The sequence below is a fragment of the Oryctolagus cuniculus genome, chromosome 12 (assembly GCF_051225735.1).
Source record: "Oryctolagus cuniculus isolate XC-2025 breed Fujian yellow rabbit chromosome 12, ASM5122573v1, whole genome shotgun sequence".
Classification (NCBI taxonomy): domain Eukaryota; kingdom Metazoa; phylum Chordata; class Mammalia; order Lagomorpha; family Leporidae; genus Oryctolagus; species Oryctolagus cuniculus.
This window is the reverse complement of record NC_142878.1, coordinates 11,167,766-11,188,918: the sequence shown is the minus strand read 5'-3', so window position 1 is coordinate 11,188,918 and position 21,153 is coordinate 11,167,766. Positions and strand designations below refer to the sequence as shown.

Sequence of the window (21,153 nt, the reverse complement as noted above, 5' to 3'; positions counted from 1 at the left end):
TGCCTTTCAACTAGAAGAACAACATCATGAGTGATTAGGGAGAAATCAAAACCACAAGAACCTGTGAAGATACAAGGCCGACAGCAACTGCTGGTGACAACATGGGGCTGCTGGAACCCCATGCCGCTGGGTGCAAAGTGCTGCAGCCACCCTGGAAAACAACGCAGGAGTTTTTTATAAGATTAAACACGCCAGCAGTAAGTAACCCAGTGTTCCACTCCTAGGGATTTAGTCAAGTGAAATAAAAATGTATATTCACATAAAAACCTGTGTGCAAATGCTTCTAGCAGTTTTTTTCATAATATCCAAAACAAGAAACAAGCCAAAAGTTCCTCAACCAGGGAATGGATAAACAAACTGGTACAACCACACAATGGAACCGTACTCAGCAATAAAAACGGATTCCTGGGATATCATAAATGCATCTTTCTCAAAGGCCACATATTGTACGATTCCATTTTTTGACATTCTCAAACAGGAAGTACAGGAAAAGAAAGGAGATCACTGCTTCTCAGGGGTCAGAACAGGGATTCTAGGGATGAAGAAATTGTTCTGCGTGTTAACTGTGGTGACGATTAGCATAGTATGTGTTCATCAAAATGTGGCAAACAATCCACTGTAAAATATGTAAATTATACCTTAATGAAGAAAATGACATAAAATCTGCAACAAAGGGCTACCTTCACAAAGATACCCAGAAAACACTTCAGCAACAACTTCAGCATCAACAGTGGTGGTGGCTAAATACATATGGCACCTACAAGGGAGTATTCAGAGCCATTAAAAGGCATTTTCCTTCCTAAATGCAGTGACACAACAAAATGCCCATAATGCCCATGTCATCTTTCTGAGGAACTAATGAACACGGGTACAGACAAAGACACATACGCGTACACTGCACTGGGGAGACACGAAGCAGCGTGCTGCCTGCTCTCCGGCTCTCCCGCCTCGGCAAGGCTCCCTGATGGCCTCTGTTCTGAGCCCTCTGCTTAGCACTGCCCACCCCGCAGGACAACGTACTGAGCTCGGGACAGGCACACTGCCCGGGCAGCAGCAGGCCCCTGGAGGTGGCAGGACCCTGGGGGAGGAAAATTCATGTGCAGGATCTTAAAATGGGCTTGTAAGTTCACAGGAAACCAGAAACAGTGGGCAAACAGACCACACCAGCACTTTATTTTAAAAAGTTTATTCCGCGTATTTAGAAATTTGAGATTTTTAATAACTGCAAAAGAAATTCAGTCACACCTAATGATTAACAGAAAGTAGTGGTGTATTATCTGAACAGAAGTCGTGCTGATGTGCCATAATAAATTGTCTATTAGTAAAAAAATACACTTTAGGGCACAGCATTGTATCACAAATTACAATAAGGATACTTTGCAAGAATTTAATCAAACTAGAGAACTCTGAATAACTGTCTTTTAAATGCAGCACTTAAAAATGTAACAACTCTGTGCATTCTTTTTCTTTAAAAAATGACCTTGTGTGTGTCATAGAAATGCTGCTTTATTGCTGCAGAGGTCGAAGTTCAAGGCTCGAGAGGTACAGGAGAGAATATAAAGGTAGCCTTTAGAAACCTGCTCTTGTTTATGTATAAAAAAGGTAAAGTTTATAAAAGTTAATTTACAAACCAAGAACAAAAGTGGTATGCACGCATTATGTACAAGCATCCTTAAAACATCAAAGTGTTCAAATGCAAGCCCAAAAGAAAACAACCACTGCCCCCTGGCAAAAAAAAAAAAAAAAAAAAAAAAAAAAAAAAAAAAAAAAAAAAAAAAGGAAAATTCCCTAAATCACACCATTATTTTCTTCTGGGTGATTTATACATTTCTGAAACCACCAACTCCACATTGATCCAATCTTGTTCATGATACAGTATCTAGATGTGCACAAAAGCCATAAGAACTTAGTAATACACAGCGAAACTGATCTAAGAATTAAAAACATGAGGGTAAGGCATTCCTGCTGGTCAGTACATCGGTGGTGATATGGTGAATCTCTAGATCCAAAGAGGCCACGGAGCCAGTCTCACATGCTTTGGTGTCCTTCCCTAAGAGAGGTGTGTAATTGTCTTCACCTGAAACCCTCCCCACCCAAAGTCACAAATTCCCCTTGCTGTACACTTCTGTTAAATCCACTATACTGGTTATATATTCCAGGTGCGTTTAAAAAACAAGTGCATATTACTTCATGCATAATAAAATAAAATATGTGTGTTAGGCCAGAGCCATAATAAAGTTTGAAACAATGTACTTTGGAAATAACAGAACTAAATGCACCCCCATTAGTGGCTGGTATTTTAACGGAAATCAGTATGTGAAGTGAAGCAGTGACCATAAAAACAAGTACAAAATCATTACAGAGCAAAGTATCTTTGAACCTCCAGCCAATAGCAAGAGTTCTTCAGTGGCAGACATGCAGTTTGCGGCATGTGTTCTGCTCATGGTTCAGGGGCATGCGCACAGTCTTGACCAGTCCAAACAAATGTTTAATATGAACAAACTGTAGTATCAATTCTAAGAAAAATAGAATACTTGATAGAGTGGTTCCATTTTAGACTTGGTAAATTTAACCCAGCTTCACATTATTTAATCAAGTTCCTGTAGCTTCAGAATTAAAAGTGGTCAATCAAGACAGACACACAGTTTGCTCCCACAAGGTAATTTGGATCTCCAGGAAGACACTTGTTTTGCCAGGTTTTAGGATCACCTAGGAGAGAAAAAGAAGCTGACGTCATTTAGTTGCCTAAATTGCTATGCATGATGCTTGCAACTAAGGGACAAAATGCAAGTAGATACGTATTTAAATACGCTTTTCCCTTGTCACTTCAACACACTGTACTTACAGCAAAACTCTCGGTGCTGCCCTTCAATGCAGATTTGCTGGCATCTGTGATTCAAAACGTTCAACAGTCTTCTCAAAAATGAGTTAAAGGACAACCATGTGCCTGAGGTAGTCTCAGCTTGTCCCTAAGTTCCAATGATGAACAACATCTTTCTTCCACTTTCACATAACAACCGATCACCCATTTGAGCTGAGTACATGAGCACATCACTCACACTCAGCTACAGACCAACAAACCAACCCTGAAAGTTCCACAGAATCTCGTTCCTAAAGACCTTCTTACTCCTTAAAAAAACAGGACAAACAGGAAAGCCAAAGGGAAAACCCCAAACAAGCCGACCAGGAAAACTGTGCCGTAGTAGCTCAGCTGTGACTCTGGTTCAAAACCATTCACAGAGCTTCCAGAACTGCCCATGCAGGTCCGAGGCAGGTCTGGGGCAGGTCTGGGGCATGTGAGTGCTGAACAAGCTCCTGGGGATTTCACATTTGTAACCAGAGCTAAGCACCCCCGGGAGTGGGTACTAAATGAGAGAGTGCTGGGATGACTAAATGTCTCTTTGGGATCTAGGTGCATGGACAGTCAGAACTGTTGACCTTCGGTTCCTCTGCAGCAGTAGTCTCAGCTAGGAGTGATTCTGTCCCCAAGGAGCCATATCTAGGGATTTTTTTTTTTTTTTTTTTGGTTACAACTTGCACCTAGTGGGTAGAGGCCAGGGAAACAGCTAAACATCCCAAATACAAAAGACAGTCCCTACAACAAAAGATTATTTGGCCACAATGTCAACAGTGCCACTTGGTGCACTCTTGCCTACATCAGCCAGCTACATACTTACTGCCTAAGTATTATCTGAAGTCAATAGCATTTCATGATGGGATGAACAGTTAAAAATGATGGGATGAACAGTTAAAAAGTGATTCAATTTCTTCGATATACGAATATAAAGGCTATGTTACACCATAGAGAACAAACTGTTCAGGCAATGAGATACACTTAATGGCACCACTTTTAAAGGAAATAAAATAGGTATCTCATCTTTAGGCTCCAGTTTCTTCACAAGAGACTAGTTTTTGTTGGAGTCATCAAAATCTACACTGACTTTTTGAACAGAAATTTATAGTAGCAATGCAATCTATAGTCACACAGTATTACATCAATAACACTTATTTTCTGGGTGAATATACTCGAATTTAACAAAAAAAATCTAACCAAAACATTTTATGTTATGGCATAAAACAATGGAAGTAGCAAATGTGCAAATCACTTATACTTCAGATAGGACCACTGACAAAGCAGGCTAACTACCAAGGTGGTTGTTCAAGATATCTGCCCTCATCTGGTGTGGAGGGCAGTCAGAGCCTGACTTTTGACTTCTGGAATATAACCTTTAAATGCAGTTTTATTAATATTCCTCCACTAACTGAACCTACACTAAAGAATATTTCTCTGGGGAGTCCCTGAGAAAATTTATGTTTATATATATATATATATCATTTTTTTCTGTTGGATAACAATAAAATACCTCTACTACAAACTTTAGACCATAACCTTTTACTTCATATTGTACCAAACTAAAACCAAGCAACGCACTCAACAATGCCCAACTGATTCACCAAAAATTTAGAAGCAGAATTTTAAATTCTTATTTTTCTATCTGGTTCTCATAAAGTTTTCTGTACCAAAAATAAAGTTCCAATGGGTAACTGACATAAGTTACTGAAGGAAACAAGAAATATCAAAATGCAATGGAAGCACTGATATTATGATCTTAAGAGCAAGAAGTAATTTTAAAATGACATATAGTAGAAGTTTAATGTAGAGTTTTACATTGAAAAATTATGGCCAAGTCTGATCCCAATGGAAGATCTTTTGTCATTGGAGTTTTTCTGGTATATATACTTTGCAGATTAGGAAATTAAAGAATGGTAACCAGAACTAGAATTAACTACATAAAACGACTGCATACATAGCACAGTTCACAGCTCTCCCACTGTGTCCTGAAACCTCTCACAGAACAAATCATTTTGGTGACCACCACGGAATAGTCAACTTTCAACCAAATTATTTCTTCAAAAGGCAGACACTTTACTCTGCCTTTGCAGACCTGTTGACAGCACATGTACCATAAATCAACCAGTGATGCCTACAAGGCCACAGGAACAGAGGTGGAGATTCGCTAACAAACAGCACAGGCAACATCACCAGCCTAGGATTAATCAACGACAGTATCCAAAGCCCCAAAGGACAGAGTGAAGACAGCATACCCGACGAGGAGTCGGATGATTTTAGAGCAAAAGACCAACCGTCAGGAGTCATGGACGCACAGTGTGGCAAGCGCAGCTCCACGGGCTTCAGGAACTTGAGGCCATGGGGCCCGCACATCACTAAGGGGCTTAGCAAGGTTTCACCTGGAGTGAGGGAAGAGGAGAGTGCACAGGTTAGATGCCAGTCTTCCTTCCACACTCGGTTCTTCCCACCCCCTCCAAATTACACACTTTGAAACCAAGTAGGGTTAGTTCTCTACAGCACTTCTGACCAAGGAAATTGTAATAGAAATCATGAATATAATTAAAATTTTTCCAGGAGCCACAACAAAGTAAAAAGAGACAAGTGTCATCAATTTTAGTATTTGCTCAACTCAGTATAACCAACACTATTATTTCAACTTTTAATCAATACTAGCTTTGAAATCAGTGTATATTTACATTTCTAGCAGATTTTAATTCAAAACAGTGCTAAATAGCCACAAGCTAACGCATGCAGTCATATGAGTCCTATGAGTCTGTAGCAGAAAACACTGATGTGCACTTTTCACAAACGTTACTACTTGTACCTTCCATTTTAACTACTTTTCTATTTTACAGGAAGGGTGAGAGCAAGAAAGAGTGTTCTCACTTGCTGGTTTACTCTTCAAATGTCACAATGACCAGGGCTGGGCCAAGGCCAAAGCCAAGAGCCAAGAACTAATCCAGATCTCCCACATGTATGAGTGGTGGGTCCTCCACTGCTGGGCCCTCACTGCTGTCTCCCAGCGTCTCCTCAGCTGAACCAGGAGTCAGAGCTGGGAAGTGAACCCTGGTGCTCTGATGTGGGACGCAGGCACCTTAACCAATGTCTTGACTACTAGGCTAAACACACATTTTAACATTTTGCTACAAACATGGTTTAAGGGGTTCATACAAGGATAACACAGTCAGTCCTATTGTTTTTTTTTTTTTTTAAACAAATTACCCTAGAATGCGATCATAGAATCAGATGTTAGGAAAGAGAGCTAATGCAACGTAGTGAAACACTGCTGAGAGACTGAGAGATGTGAAGAAGCTCTTCAGCAGTTCAGCAAGGCAGCAGCAGCCTGACAGGCCAGGGAAGGCAGGAAACTGACAGCATTCCCGTGCTGCTTCGGCAGCACAGAAACATGCAGTCCCACCCTCAGGATGTTTCATTCACTCAGCAGAGCGTTCACTAGCGTGAGGCTCAGGAGTGATGAGGAAGACAGCACCTGCCCCAGAGGCTTACCTTCTACGTGTACAGTCAGCCAGCAGGCAGAGTGGGTGTCACCTAACCCATCCACACATATGGAGGGTGTGACCTGATACAGCCAAGACTGCCTGGCAGTCATGTGTGAGGGATGCCGGATGGGCTATCACCTGCCAGCACCTCTGCTTTCATACTGAAAGCACAGTATCCTGCGGAAGGTCCCCATGGTGCTACTCTCTGTGAGCACGTACTGTGTGCCCGCACGGATGGACGGCACAGGCTCTGGCTGGCCCGACGTGCAGGCAGAAGAGAGGCTGCTGTGGTCTCCCTTCGTTGAGCACCGTAAGTTCTCAAGTGCACAGAAGGCAATTCTTACATTATTAAAACTAAGCAGAAACAGAAACATTTATGCAACTGGAAACCACTATGCATAAGCCAGTCCCCAAAAGTCAAATTGATCATGTTTTCTGATATGTGGCAGTTAGTATAAAATATTAAAAAAAGTAAAGGAATGAAACAGACATCTTGTGATAAGACTCTTGTTTTTAGCCCTCGTTTATACTCCTGTGGAACTACAGTCCTCCTAATTTTCACTCCTTGAATATCATGGTTGGTGGTGAATTAAGCCTGTGATTACAGAGCTGATTGAAAGCATGTTTTTGCAAAAATTAAAGACAAAAAACGAAGGAAGGAAGGAAGGAAGGAAGGAAGGAAGGAAGGAAGGAAGGAAGGAAGGAAGGAAGGAAGGAAGGAGGGAGGGAGGGAGGGAGGGAGGGAGGGAGGGAGGGAGGATGGTTATCTTCTTAGAACTGTACCTATGAGATACATGAGATCTATTCCCTTTACATTAATAAGAATCAACAAAAGCAGCATCTACCTTTCTCTTTATCCAAAGGTGGGAGGATGCTGTTGTCCCGGCAGACCTTGAAATAGATTTCCTGCTCAATTCCTTCGGGAATGGCTCCTTGCGGGATAATTATACTGACGCCGGTCTCTATGGAGCTCAAAACCCCACCATTGCTGTTAAATATGCCTCGGGCTGTGGCCACCACAGTGTGCCCATCCTCGTCTTCATCTTCTTCCACAGCGGATGGGCTGAGAGTGAGAAACGGCTAATGAGTACACTCCCAACGCCATGCAGGCAGTTTCTGTTAGGACCACTGCAGGAGGTGGCTTCCCTTTGTTCCTCTATATAACCAGTATGCTTCTTACATTAATAAGCAATTAGTGATGATTTCCCTCAGTTATAGATACCTGTGTTTACATAACTATAAGAATGTATTCTTATCCACTGTATTTTTGAAGGTAACTAGACAAGTCACATTCATTACTGATTTTGCAATCTAAATGTAAAAATTTGACACTGTGTTCACCCAACTACTAATAACATTTAAAAAAAAATATTTACTTGAAAGGCAGAGTGACAGAAAGAGGAAGAGGCAGGGAGACCCACCACCCACTGGTTCACTCTGCAAATGTCCACAGCAGCCAAGGCTCGGCCAGGGCAAAGCCAGGAACTCTATCTGGATCTCCCACATGGGTGGCAGGGATCCAGGGACCTGGGCCATCCTCTGCTGCCTTTCCAGAAACATCAGCAGCAAAATGGATCCAAAGTGCAGTAGCTGGGACTTGAACTGGCACTCCAACATGGGATGGGGCTGTGCCACTATGCAGCTTAACCCACGGCGTCACAATGTCCACCCCAAGCAACACATTTTAACATCCATGAAATTGGTGTTTTATAGCTGAGGGTAAGCCGCATTTTAATTGGTAGCATTCTTTTCCCTTTCTAACGATACATAAAATAACCGTGCATCTTACAATGGAAAGCACCTTAAAATCTGCTGGGATTCTACGCGGGCACATTACGGCTCCTTCCTCCACACTCCCTGACTGACAAACACCCCTGTTGTGAAAAGCATGGCCTCCAAGGTTCTACGAGGTGAGACTTTGGTATGAATACATCGCATACACCCACAAAACAGACACTAGCTTACCTCGGACAAGAGAACACCAAGGGCAAAGGAATCTGCTTTAAAAATGGAGGCTATCGGGACTTACCGAAGTCACGTTCTGAGCCAGGACTTAAATGTAAGATGACACACGGATCAACAACAAAGTATGTGAAGGTTAACTGAAGCTTCACTCCGGCGAGACGGCCTCCTGCGGCGCAGGCACGCGGCAGCAGAGTCCACGGCCTGGGGCAGCAGCACCATGCAGCCCCTGGCCTGAACCTCATGCACACCCAGAGAGGAGGGCAGCCAATGGACACAACCGTCTCCTCGGGGGAAGCAGACTGCCAATGGCCTCCCTGGGCCTTGGTTCTGCCTCCAAGGGCTTCTGCCCCGAGGCTGGCTTGACAGTTTAGCTGGATTTAGGAGGCTGAGAGATTAGGTGCAGCAGAATGGGCCTGGCGAGCCTCTGTGCAATGGGAAGAGTACTGGAGGCGGCTCCAGGTGGGCTTGCTTTGTCTCACTTGTTCAGCTCATCTTACTCAACATTAACTGTTGTAACAGCCACTTCAATGATACTACATCTTTATTATTTTTAGCATTCTTGAAAAAATGGGGGGCAAAGACATAGATACTCTCCAAACGCACTCCACAAGTAGAAGGCTAGATTGCATACATGTCACTTGGAGGCCAAGGCTCATTCGCACGCTCTGAGCTCAGACAACCAGGGCTGCATCGAGGCTCAGCTCATCGTAGCTCTGAGACTGGGGCAAACTGTTCCCTGTCACTCACCTTCAGCCTGTGGTGAAACAGGGACAGTGACAACACCTACCAACCACAGAGCTATCAGCTTTAGAACTTCACTGACATCTTGGACGTCCCGAGGGGCGTTGTCAGTGATGGCATTTGTGGCAGCACACTCCGTGGAGGTCAGAGTTAAATCATTACAAGTCCTCAATCTCATAACCTAGATCAAACTCTCCTAAGACTAAGTGCAGCCAACATTTCAAACAAAGGCAAGTATCTTACCCCACAGGAGCAGCTCTAGGCACTGTGCTGATATTAGTTACTTGGTACTTGGGCTTCTCTGCATGGATGGAGAAAGTTTCCACTCCACTGTCAAACTCAGGAGGCTGTGTGGAACTGTGCGCTTTCATAAGAGTTTTTGGAGAAGCTGGGGCTTTTGCAGACAAGTCAGGTTTATGTACAGTGTCACCTGGCAGAAGATTGTGGTTGAACTTAGGACTTTCAAATTTGCGCTCGAATGGCCGGGCAGAACTGGTATATGGTTTTGGTGTGAATCGGTTGTAGGCTGGAGTGATGGTTTTCTGAGTCTGTTCAGCTCCATTAACGGGGGCTTTCTCCGGGAAGCTTTTCTGGGGATATAAAGCAGGCTGAGCGGCATCGTCTCGGTGCGGTGCTCTGAAAGCTGCTGGCTTACTCTGAGATGGAGGTGGGTCTGGTTTGGATACCAAAGAATTCTGAAAATCCAATGACATTGAATTACCTGCAAAACAAACATACAAACATTTACAAACTATCTGGCAGAAGTTTTTACAGCCCCTCTGACATCTCTCTGGGCTTAACTTGTCCTGGTGCTGGAGCTGAGGCCCGGCGTTGGGCAGAACGTGTGATGCTAAGGGAAGATGAACAGGCAAAAACTAGAATGTCCAGTAAGCAGGCAATAAGACACTCAACCTTACTATCAAATAGGAAAACATAGAAGAGAAAAATACATTAAATAGCATTTCACATCTCACAGAATGGCAAAACTGAAATGTGTAATGTGAAGTGTTGGCTAAGATGTGGAACAAGAGGAATTTCCATTCACAGATGAGGGAGGCAGTGTAAAATGGTATAAACTGCATTCTATGACATAAGTAAGGAGAAAGTAACAACTATGTTGTTCATACTCTTTAAGAGAATAGAAAAAAGTAGGGACGTGTCCCAGCTCTCTCTTATAAAACCACCACGACTCTGATAGTAAAGCTCACCAAGGACTTACAAGGTTATTAATCCAAATTCCTAAAGACCTGAGGATATAATTCATATATAATCTAACATTAAGAGAATGAAGGAGAAAAATCATATGGTCTCCTTAACACATGTAGAAAAAAATGATTTCAGCAAAGTAGGAACAGAGGCCATTTCTTCAACATAGTAAAAGCCACCTGAAAAAAACCTACAGCTGACATCACAAGCGTGAAACATTCAATCCTTTCTCCTTAACGTGGGAATGAGCAAAAGATGCATGCTTTCAGCATTTTCATTCAACAGTTCATTGGAGGTCCTGGCCAGCGCAAAAAGGTCAGAAAGTAAAGGCCTAAAGATCAAGGGCCAGCCTTGTGGTCCAGCAGGTAAAGCCACCACCTGTGACGCTGGCATCCCAAGTGGGCACCGGTTTTTGTCCAAGCTGTCCCACTTTCCATCCAGCTCCCAGCTAATGGCCTGGGAAAGCACCAGAGGATGGCCCAAATGTTTGGGCCCCTGCACCCAGGTTGGCGGGAGACCTGGATGAAGCTCCTGGCTCCTGGCTTCAGCCTGGCCCAGCCCAGGCCATTGTGGCCATCTGGGGATTCTGTGTCTTTCCTTGTCTCTCTGTAGCTCTTTCAGATAAAAAAATAAATCTTTAAATGATTAAAAAAAAAAAGATTGGAAAGAAGATAGTTCAAACTTGTCTTTATCTGTAGACATGATAGTATTTGAAGAAAATTTTATTATTGAGTAATATCAATACAGAACTACAATTTGGTAGAAGACTTATCCATCCTGGAATTGGACTCCTATGTAGAGAAGTACTGTTTGAATTAGCACAGTGTTAGCAGAACAGGTAATTAGTCATATACGGCTATTAAAATGAATAAACGAATGATACGTTATCCAATAATGCAGACATTTTACCAAAGATTCTAAATACAGAAGGCAAAGTGCTATGGGGTATGTTTTATGCAAAACTTTATGATGTCCCTCTGTCCTTATGTGAAGATGGACCATGCCTTTTATAAAACTATCATTTACATATTTAAATTTAGATACAGTGGTAAGCAGGAGTGACTTCAAGATTTGGTGACTGGTGAAAAACAAGAGCTAGGTTAATAAGAAGATTAAAATCTAAGAGTGCTTCAAAAAAGTTTAAAGAAAAATGGAATTTAAAAGTTTTGGTGTGGAAAAAATTTTAGAATCCATGTAGTTCCTTCATCATATACATATTCCATGGACTTCTGGAATTATCCTTATATTTAGCTAAAAGCTTTGCCCAACATGTTGGTCATAGTCACAAAAACAGAGGAGACACACTTTTAACAAAATCTTTAGTTTTTACGTTCCCAGCCAAAAGGAGATAGTTATTACGTGTTTTGTTGTAAATCTGCGAGGCAGACAGAGCAAGAACTAGTACGCACTCCCATATACACATGTTCTCTCCCAAAATACCTGCAGCGGCTGTGGCTGGACCAGGGCCAAAGCTGGAGGCTGGGAACTGAATCCAGGTCTCCCATGTGACAGCAGGAACACAGGGACATGAGCTACCACTGCTGCCTTGCACAATCTGCATTAGCAGATTCCAATCAGCGTCTTAACTGTTAGGCTAAATGCCCACCACCAGTTATGGATTTTTTAAATAAGAACCACGTGCTTAGAAATGAGGAACTTAACCTCTTAAATAATACTACGCCACTTTAACAATGTGTGCGCTGCCTACCTTCACCATGTATCCCCTTCGAGTGCATGTGGAGAGAAGAGCTGGCGCCAGGCTGGGCCGCCTGCGAGTACTGCGAGGGCAGTGGGGGAGGGGGAGGGGTGGGCTGCACTGGCTCATAGCGCTTCTCACCAAACGATCGGTCCAGAGCATCAGCTTCAGCTTTCCCCCTGTTAAAAAAAATGAAGAAAATGACAATACCTGAAAATGGACTCCCAGTTACCAAACATGTTCTCATTCTTCCAAGTACCCTTCATTTTCAAAAGAAAAACCAAAAACCCAGACATCTCCCAATCTCTTCTCTTGAATGTGGGTAGCCACTCTACTAAAATATACAAACAAATTCAACCATTCACCAGCACAAGAAATGTCAAGACAGCACAGATAACTCGAAGAGTATTAGTACAACATCCAGAAGATAGCAATCAAAAGGCAGATGAAATTTTGGGTATACTTTTAATATTTGTGTCAATTTACAAAAAAATTAGTATTGATAGATAGGTTTAAAGAAAGTCTTCAAATATTTTTTGAAAAAATATATCCTGGCACAAATCTTCCTTAGACTCACTTCCAATTTTGTATCTAAGTTACGAAGCCTTGGCATGTGGCACACTCAGAGTACCGAAAAAGTGACAACACACATCAAAGGGTTGGGAAATTCTTCATTGAAGAGCCAGACAGTAAGTGCTGTTGGCTTTTTGGGCCATAAAGCCTCTGTCACGACTATTCAGCAGTCAGACAGCAAACAAACGGGCACAGCTGTGTTCCAGTAAAACTAAAAACCTGGACAGGTTTCACTTTAAAACTTGCCCTTGATTTACCACCTCTTTTTTGTTTCTTTAGTGACTGCTAGTGTAGCAGATATTTCTTTATTTGACAAGGCTTATTTAAGTTGAATTGTGCCATGTATCCTTATTTTTTCGGATTGCCAATTATTAATAGATAACACAAAATTCACACAAAAGAAATGTTTTAAATAGACCCATAATTGCAACATTGCCATCTAAACCTTACTGCAGAGTGCCAAAGCTGCACTGGCTCTATGTGCACCAACAACAGCATATACACCGGAATGCATGTTCGCTTTCACAGAAGACATCCACTGAAGAGTCTTATGATTCACTTTAAACTATGCTGTTTCCTTGCTTTTGTGCATTTACTTAAAATGCTTGAAGATGGTGTTAAGAACTGAAAGTGCACATAAATGCCAATGACACAGTGAGGGACGCTTCATGGAACAGCCTCACATTGATGCCAGTCTTACCACTTGATGCTCCTTTTCAAGTAGTCATAGCTAGCGTAAGAGCCAAGATATCTAGGTGATGGCAAAGCAAGCGCAATAGAAAAATGAAAGAAAATGGTCAATCTAACTAAGTAAATTTGTAGCAAATGGAACTCAAATGCCTTTTCAAAACGTCAACCAACATCCACCATTTCAGCATAATTTGGTCTACGAAAGAACCTACTGCTACTCTCATTTATCCCAGATTACCAGCGTATTTAAATGCAGTGACTCAGTTACGCCCCGCCCGCCTGCTCAGCCTCCCCACTCCGATGGTGTCAGTGGGAATAGCAACGTGTGTTGAGCATCACTCCTCTCCCGCCTCTGCCCACTTCTGCTGCAGCTGCTCACAGTGAGGAAAGACATGAACCCAATCCCGGAGTGGTTAGCCGAGCAGAACCTCTAAGTTCTAAATAAATGAGAGTGAAACACCCCAATAAAGGGAAAGGGCTGGGCAAAGAAGCTGTTGAAGCAAAAATGTGACGAAGTGATAGAGCAGGACAGTGAAGCGGTTCCCCTAGTAGGGCAAGATGAACTTGTCGCTGTCAGACACGTGTCTCTAACACAGCACCCTGAGTAACACACCCTCTCTCACCAGCCTCCTCTGTTTCCAGTTGTGAGCTAAGTGGTGGCTGAAGCCTTACTTGCAAGGCTACCAAGCTGGACTCTAACTGCTCGTCTATTAAACGTCACATGCACACAAAAAGCAGCCTAGTAACAATCTCTTAAATGCAGCTTTAAAAAAGCTAAACCTCACCACCATTATTTTGAGGCTGGAAGTCTCACAGAGTTGTCTTGAAAGGTACATCCTCTGTTGACAAAATAAATAAATAAAATAAAACCTCGAGGTGTCCTGAAGAAGCAGACTCAGTCTCTGGACTGGGATATGCGAACAGGCCCACAGAAAGATTCCTCTTTCCTCCCTGTCTTAGAATTCTGGAAACTTCTAACTTACTTTGCAGGTGAGTTTCTGAAGTATCTCTTATCCTTCCCAAGACGACTGCAGCTCTCTGGAGCTCTTGCTTTCTGGGGCATTTGGCCTATGCTAACAAAGATACCCCCTTGCTAATTCTCACCATTTCTGTAATGTGTTTTTAAGTGGAACTTAAGCTCCTATCATCAAGAAGATAATTTTGCTTTAAAGGCCTAAAGGCAGTTAACTCACAACAAACAGTAAATGGTTTTGAAATGTAGGCAGAGGGTTCCACATTTCAACCATTTGCCACTTGTATTAATTGGACAAGACAGTAGAACAGCTTAAAAATGACTTCCCTCTTAGTCATCTTCTATAATCCTTAATTAACTTTTAAAATATTTTTTTAAAAGTTTATTTATTTGAAAGGCAGAGCAAAAGAGCAAGAGAAAGAGAGAGAGAGAGGCAGCTAGAAAGAGAGCTCCTACTCATTGGTTCACTCCCCAAATGCTGGCCACAGCCAGGTATGGGTCAGGTCAAAGCCTGGAGCCCAGAACTCCATCCGGGTCTCCCATGTGAGCAGCAGGGGCCCAACTACTCCAGCCTCCCAGGGTGCACATCAGAAGGATGCTGTATAGGAAGCGGAGCTGGGACGAGGCAATTCAGGCACTCCAGCACGGGAGGAGGGCACCCCATCAGAGCTTAACTGCTGTGCCACGTGCCCGCCCCTCCTTCCAGATTCTTGAACCATCCAATACCTATATAAATACTTAAAAAATTGCCAACATACAATTACACATACAATTCTGAATACCTTTTATTTACTTTTTAGACCTAAATGTATGCTTTTAAGGTTTCATCCCATTTATTAGGTTGTGAAAGAATAAACTTCTCTTTATACTACACCCCTAGGCTGACTTACAAATCTGTTTAATGGCTGAAAACGATTTCTATAGGCTATGGCCTTTTCCCTTAGCAGAGCGAAGGAGAGCTCTAGGCCTCAGTGCCTCACTAGCCTGAATGCTCCTGGCTACCCCCGGAGCCATGCAGGGAAGTTCAGGCTCCCGACACTAATGTAAGACACTATTTGCATTTAACACAATTCCCACGGCAGCATTCAAAGAATGTATTTTTGTTTCTCATAAACTGCTTTCTTCTGTAGCCATTAAGATTTAAACTGATGACAATGGAAAAATACCCAAAAGTCTTCACTTCAAATGACGTCTTAGAAAAAACGGTGGTAAATTAAAAAAAAAATTTTTAATGTTAAATGTTTTGTAGTGCATCTTAAAAGAATGTTCACTCATTAGTAAATGACAAATGATAGTTGGCTTCAGACAATCCAAAGCAACTAAGTAAAAACCTGAACGCTTTTAATCTTGGCCACAAAACTGACATGTGACAGCTCAGATGTGTCCACCTGCTGGGTGGGAGCCCAGCATCCCCGTGCTGCTGTGAGGGGCTGCTCAGATGCACCACCTCTGATCAGCTCACACGCTGATCGGAAGGGAGAGGGTACAATGGGCCTGCCCTGAGCTCGGAGACTCTCTCCCCAGCAGCTCCGGGTCTTCCCTGCCTGGCCACGGGTCTTCTGGCTAAGGACTCAGCTGGCTTCTGGGACTGTGTAAACAAAGTCCTTTTTACAAATCCACACTGTTTTTGTTCTTGTGGGTTTTGTCTGGTTGAAGTATGAATCCACTTGTGCCCATGTGGTTTTATACCAACTCTCCAAATTCTCTACCAGTCAGCGTTCACCCAGGGCAGCACACCAGATGGAGACACAAGGCACACGAAGGAATAGCACCAACAAAATCCCCAACGAAAGGAAGCAGCATACACTTAGAGTTCAGTCTCAACGCTGCTTTGCCATCTTACCTCCTCCAATTCTGACTTCCTCACTGACAAATTTCGAAAGTGCCCTCGAGCTCCAATAATAAAAACAGACAAGTTCTTTCCCGCCTTGAGGGAAAAAAATCCTTCAGTATTTCCCTCCAGTGTCCCCTAACATCTCTATTTTTATACTGAACGAATCGAAAAGAAGGCAGAGAAGCATCAGGGCGTGTATGTGCAGATGAGGAGCGACTCGGGGCCCCCGAGGCCACCTTCTCCAAGGAGCTCCCTTCCAAGGGCCCTGGACTCCAGCATCTTCTCTAGCGCAGGAACTCGGGAAGAACAAAACATCAGCATACACCCACAACCACGAAGTGTGGACAGTGCACAGACACTGCAGCCTTCAGAAATCACGTGTACACTCAATTACTTTCCTTCAAAATGTCCTGAACTGCAAGTGATTAACTCCATTTCATGCAGCAGAATCCTCATACTTCACCCTAATCTTATTTTGAAGAATATTACTGAAAATATTTTTACGATTTTGGTGAAGGAACTTACTTTGAAGAATAACTAGAAAAATTTGGTTGGTTCTGAGAATGAGCCGGCTTGGCAGGCTCTGAGAGATGGCTGGCAGGAATGTGTGCCGCAGGCTTGTTCTCGAAACTTCTCCGGTCAAAGTACGAGAGCTGCTTTCGGTAATACTCTTCATCTTCTTCCGGATCGTAATGATTTGACCGGACAATATCTTCAGGAGGCTTCATTTGCGGTTTTTGAGGCTCTGGGATCCTGACAGATAATGAAAGACAGGGAGACAACTTTTTAGATGTTACTTTTAGAAGCAGAATGGACTACACTGATCTTATCTTCATGTCAGCAACAGCACTCAGCAAACAGTCCACTGGAGACACAGAGCCCACATCCTCACAGCTTCCTCCTGGCTGTGAGTCTCGTAACAGCTCACAGCATTTCTGAAGCAGTTAGTGAGGAAGGGAAATGTAACCAAGAGAAAAAGGTTTTCTAAGATACACAGACCAATGCTGACAACAAGCGACAGATGTTGAGAGATTTTTAAGACCTTTAATTCAGGATCAATAAATGAGTCTCATGAGCAAATGGCTTTACCACCCAACATTCTGGAGGGCACGGAAAGCACGTGGGGAAGAAAGTGAGTCATGAAGCAAACCGCTACGTTAGACAGTAGCTCCTTGTTACTCTAAGCAGACACATATTCAGAAAATAAAACACATTAGTTAGCTAGAGGAACTGCATTCAAGTTCAGCCCATCAACTGTTAGCATGAGCAGGGCCAGGGTTCAGAGCACAGGCTGAGAGCAGCTAGCCACGTTTCCCTCTCAGCCCTAACTGGTCCTATAAGCTACTTAATCCCTCGCAGCCTCAGCACCTGTCTCTCAAAACCAAAGGGCAGAAACCAGCAGGGTTCCCACGTGTGCTGGTGTGCTCAGCCCAAGGGCGAGCACACTAGGCATGCTCACTAGAGGGTTAATTTTAGTTATCTTAACCAGTCTCATCCTGTTTCCTTACCCCTACAGACTAGGAGTTCACATGTCTGACAGCACTTTTAAAACTGAAAAAGAGTACAAATGTTAGGGCTTTGAAATTTTTCATCATTTTCTAGAAAAACTTATTTTGAAGAGATTCAAAGATTTTCTGTCTCCTAAAAGTAAAACACAGATTTGTCCCAGAAGGGATGAGGAAGCTCTCAGCTTTCTCCAGGATCACTGTCTCAGCTCAGAGAGCTGGCTGATGTCACTTAAGAACAAGGAGGTCCTCTCTCCTTCTTCACAGCTCTGCTCTAACAGTGAAAGGTTTTCTCATTGACGAAGAAGGTCAAATGCTCACCTGTACAAAGTTTTGTCATGTTCACTGAACTGGCTCTGAGGGGTGGATTTAGGCCCAGTGACGGGAGCACCTGGAAGTTTGGATGCTTCTGGAGGCTGCAGGAAAAGAAGATAAACATGCCCGAAGAACAGATAATTGCCACAGAGACTCCACGCGACGGGGAGGGGAGAGCTAGGCAGAACTGTTTTCCACTCGGGGTGCCTGTGGACCCAGCGTGGGAAGACAGAGGGACATATGTACCTTAAAACTGGCCGTGTCATTCACCTCCTTCTTGTTCTCCAGGGATGCAGACCTTTTGTTTTCAAACATTTTCACTCGGGTGAGCACAGACTGTGGTTTCATCGCTGGGTCCTCGTCCTCCTCGGTTAGGGCTGGAGGTGGGGGCAGTGGCTTGGTGCTGGAAGGCAGGACTTCTGGCTTATGCTGAGAGGAAGGTATGAGCGGAGGGACGACTGCGGCGCTGTGGAGAGGTTCGTAGTGGCCTGTTCTGGAGGCAAACCCTTGAGGCGGGATTTGCTCGTAGCTTCGCCCGTACTGGTCAAAGTACTGCTTGGGCTCCGCCGACTTAGGGGCTGCTGCAGGATAGGGCTGCGCTTCTGGTCTCTGTCTGTTGTGCACATCATAGCCCGGAGCTGGCTGCTCTTCATGCCGCAGGGTGGAGGTTCTGGGCGGCTGTTCGTAGCGTGGCCGACTGTCATAAGACAGGGGGGCTGGCTCTTCAAAACGTGGGAAATAGCCTCGTTCTGAGGGCTCGTCAGGGTGCTGTCTAGGGTCAAGGTCTCGAGGGTGCTGACTATCGAAAGGCGGCCGAGGCTGGTAGGGCTGTTTGTCATCGTAGTACGACCACTGTTCTTCATATGCAGGCATGCGGTCCTCGTATCGCAGGCGATGGTCATAGTTTCGAGAAAACGGGTCTGTGTAGCCGGAGGACTCGTATCTGTATGTGGGCTGCTCGAGGTCTCTGCTGGCTTGTTTCTCCATGTAGGGAAGCTGGGGCTCATAGGTCAGACTGGGCTCTTTCTCAGGCCTCTGCCCTGGGTGACCAACAGCTGGCTGTTTCAAAGCTGGATTCTGTCTCATCACTTCCTCAGGATACGGATCCTTTCTATAGACCTGCATCAAAAATTCACACTTGAGGACACAAGTTTGTTTGTATTTCCAGTCCATTATATCAGACAATGATTTACAAGGATTATACTGTGATTTAATGTGTGAAAATGGTATGCTCTACCATTTATTACCAGGATAGACAAGATTAGTGGAGAAAGCTAGTTTAAGGAAAAGCTGGAAATCTATAATGCAGGTAGGGTTTTTATGTTTTAGCATGTGCTACATGAAAAGTGAGTTAAAGATAATTGTTAAATTTAGTAGAAAATCAATGTGCTAACAATTCCACTTGATTTTGACACTGAAAGCAAAAATCTAAAGAAAATTATGGACACCAAAATTTATATAAACATAAAAACAATTATGATGGGTCTCAAGTACATATTAAAGAATTCTGGAAGATTCTGAAAAGCAAAAATAAAAATAAAATATTAAACATAAATCTTGATTATAAGGCCTGTTCTTAAATAATCAGTATACCACTGGAAGCCATGCAAGCTACAAAAATGAAATGATTTGTACTGATCTGAAAGCATTATGGTACATAAGCCCACAGTAAAAAAAAGCAAAGGGAAAACTTAAAGGGCAAAGCAAAAATGATTATGTGCTAGACTGATGGAGAGCAGCAAGTCAGTGCAACACGGCAGCACGGGTACCTTTGCTGGATCTACATGCGGCGACAATGATGGGTCTTGATCTCTTAGCATTATGTGAGCTGCCTCAGTGCTGGGTGTTCTTAAAGAATCAGCTTGTGGTGAGTGAGAGGTGGGAGGAGCTGGGGTGGGCTCCTCCAGTCTGACATTAGTTAAATTTACATTATGATTAACAGCAGAGGTTGATGATGCTGGGTTTGTTTCAGGCGAAAGGTAAGGGACTGGAGATGAGGCTTCTGCTTTCTGTGAAGTGTTTAAAATATTTTAAATATGGTGTTTCTGTTTACTGCTATCTTCTCACTTCAGTTTATATTGACTGGCAGACATACATTTTAAGTGTGAACAACAAAACTATGCTCTCATGTCCTGAATTTTTTTCCCCCAAAAATCCAGTATGCTGCTGTGTAAGACGAACACACAAAATTCAGAATTAAGCCCTAGGAACTTTCAAACTGAAATTAAAGGTAACTCTCAATCTGGAGATAGGACAAAATAGATTCTTTAATTCAATCACCGCATCCTAAAATTTAATAATTTACTTCTAACTACAAAACGTTGAACGCTGCTGCTTACCTGTTGAGAGGCTGTCTTAAATCCCGGGGAGTCTATTCTAGGAACTGGCTGTGGCTGCGCTTGTGGTGAGTAGGGAGGATATGTTTGGTTTTCATGATGCATCCCAGAGGAGTCCTCTCTTACAGGCTCAGAGGACCGTGTAATGGCAGACTCCGGTGGAGTCCCAACCTCATCATTAAGAGTTTCATCTAGTTCTTGATCAGTGTAGGCCCCGCCTTCTGTATCTGTGTCTTCATAGTCAGAAGTGTGTCTACTGTCCGTGCTATACATTGAGTATTCACTACCTGGGGCTGACAGGTAGGACAGACGATCATCATGCAAATCAAGGTCATCACTTGTAGCACCATCCGCCTGGGTCAAATAAAAGTAAATTAAAAATTTTATTCAGTAGTTCTTTAAGAGATGGCCTTTACTTTACAAAGGAGACTGAAAAGGACATTTTTCTTTGGAGAAATCACATCTATTTCTTGAAACTTCTGGTGAGCAAAGGTCAAGAAGATTGAACAAGCACACATGCAGACACACAGAGCATCCCCCAGAGCTGAAGGACTCGGATGAACGGAACACTGGCTGCCTGGCCACAAAACTGGTCTGAGACCCAGCCTCAGAGGAAGGAAGCACGGCTCTGCTCAGGCTTTTACATCCAGTCGCTAACTAGCCTGTCAGCGCTAAGCAAGGTGAAGAAGGAGAATGCTGCCCAATGAAGCTCGCACAAACAAGGACACATTGACAGAACAGCGCACATGAGAATAACTAGGAAAATAAACCCCACAGCTCAAGCTGAATAAGGGCTTCTACATTTTATTTAGAAAACAACTTTATACAAGTTGATATCTGACCCTAAATGCTTTTATGAAACACAACAGAAAAATCATCTTCTAGGTGGTGGCTGCCTTAAGAAAAATTGTATTACTTTTCACAGAAGCAGTACCTGATGGATGGAGAGACAGAAACGCAGTAATCCT

The 21,153-nt window shown here is 43.3% G+C and overlaps 1 protein-coding gene across 15 annotated transcripts in view; it reads right to left on the bottom strand.

Annotated features, from left to right (window-relative positions):
• Nucleotides 1-1,170: 1,170 nt before the first annotated feature.
• The window catches only part of TJP1 (tight junction protein 1), a 261,078-nt gene continuing 241,095 nt past the window's right edge, over nucleotides 1,171-21,153 (bottom strand). For 4 of the 15 annotated variants that reach the window (XM_051822263.3, XM_089311177.1, XM_051822267.3 and 1 more), the window contains 10 exons: nucleotides 20,189-20,539; nucleotides 19,619-19,858; nucleotides 18,096-18,968; nucleotides 17,856-17,950; nucleotides 16,555-16,782; nucleotides 11,972-12,138; nucleotides 9,301-9,778; nucleotides 7,197-7,414; nucleotides 5,107-5,250; nucleotides 1,171-2,709 (listed from right to left, as the gene is read on the bottom strand). In XM_051822263.3, coding sequence (XP_051678223.3) covers nucleotides 2,615-2,709; nucleotides 5,107-5,250; nucleotides 7,197-7,414; nucleotides 9,301-9,778; nucleotides 11,972-12,138; nucleotides 16,555-16,782; nucleotides 17,856-17,950; nucleotides 18,096-18,968; nucleotides 19,619-19,858; nucleotides 20,189-20,539 — 2,889 coding nt within the window. In that variant the 3' untranslated portion in view covers nucleotides 1,171-2,614. Of the gene's footprint in view, nucleotides 2,710-5,106; nucleotides 5,251-7,196; nucleotides 7,415-9,300; nucleotides 9,779-11,971; nucleotides 12,139-16,554; nucleotides 16,783-17,531; nucleotides 17,581-17,855; nucleotides 17,951-18,095; nucleotides 18,969-19,618; nucleotides 19,859-20,188; nucleotides 20,540-21,153 lie in introns of those variants that run through there. The other 11 variants (XM_051822264.3, XM_089311179.1, XM_051822265.3 and 8 more) reach the window with 7 other exon arrangements.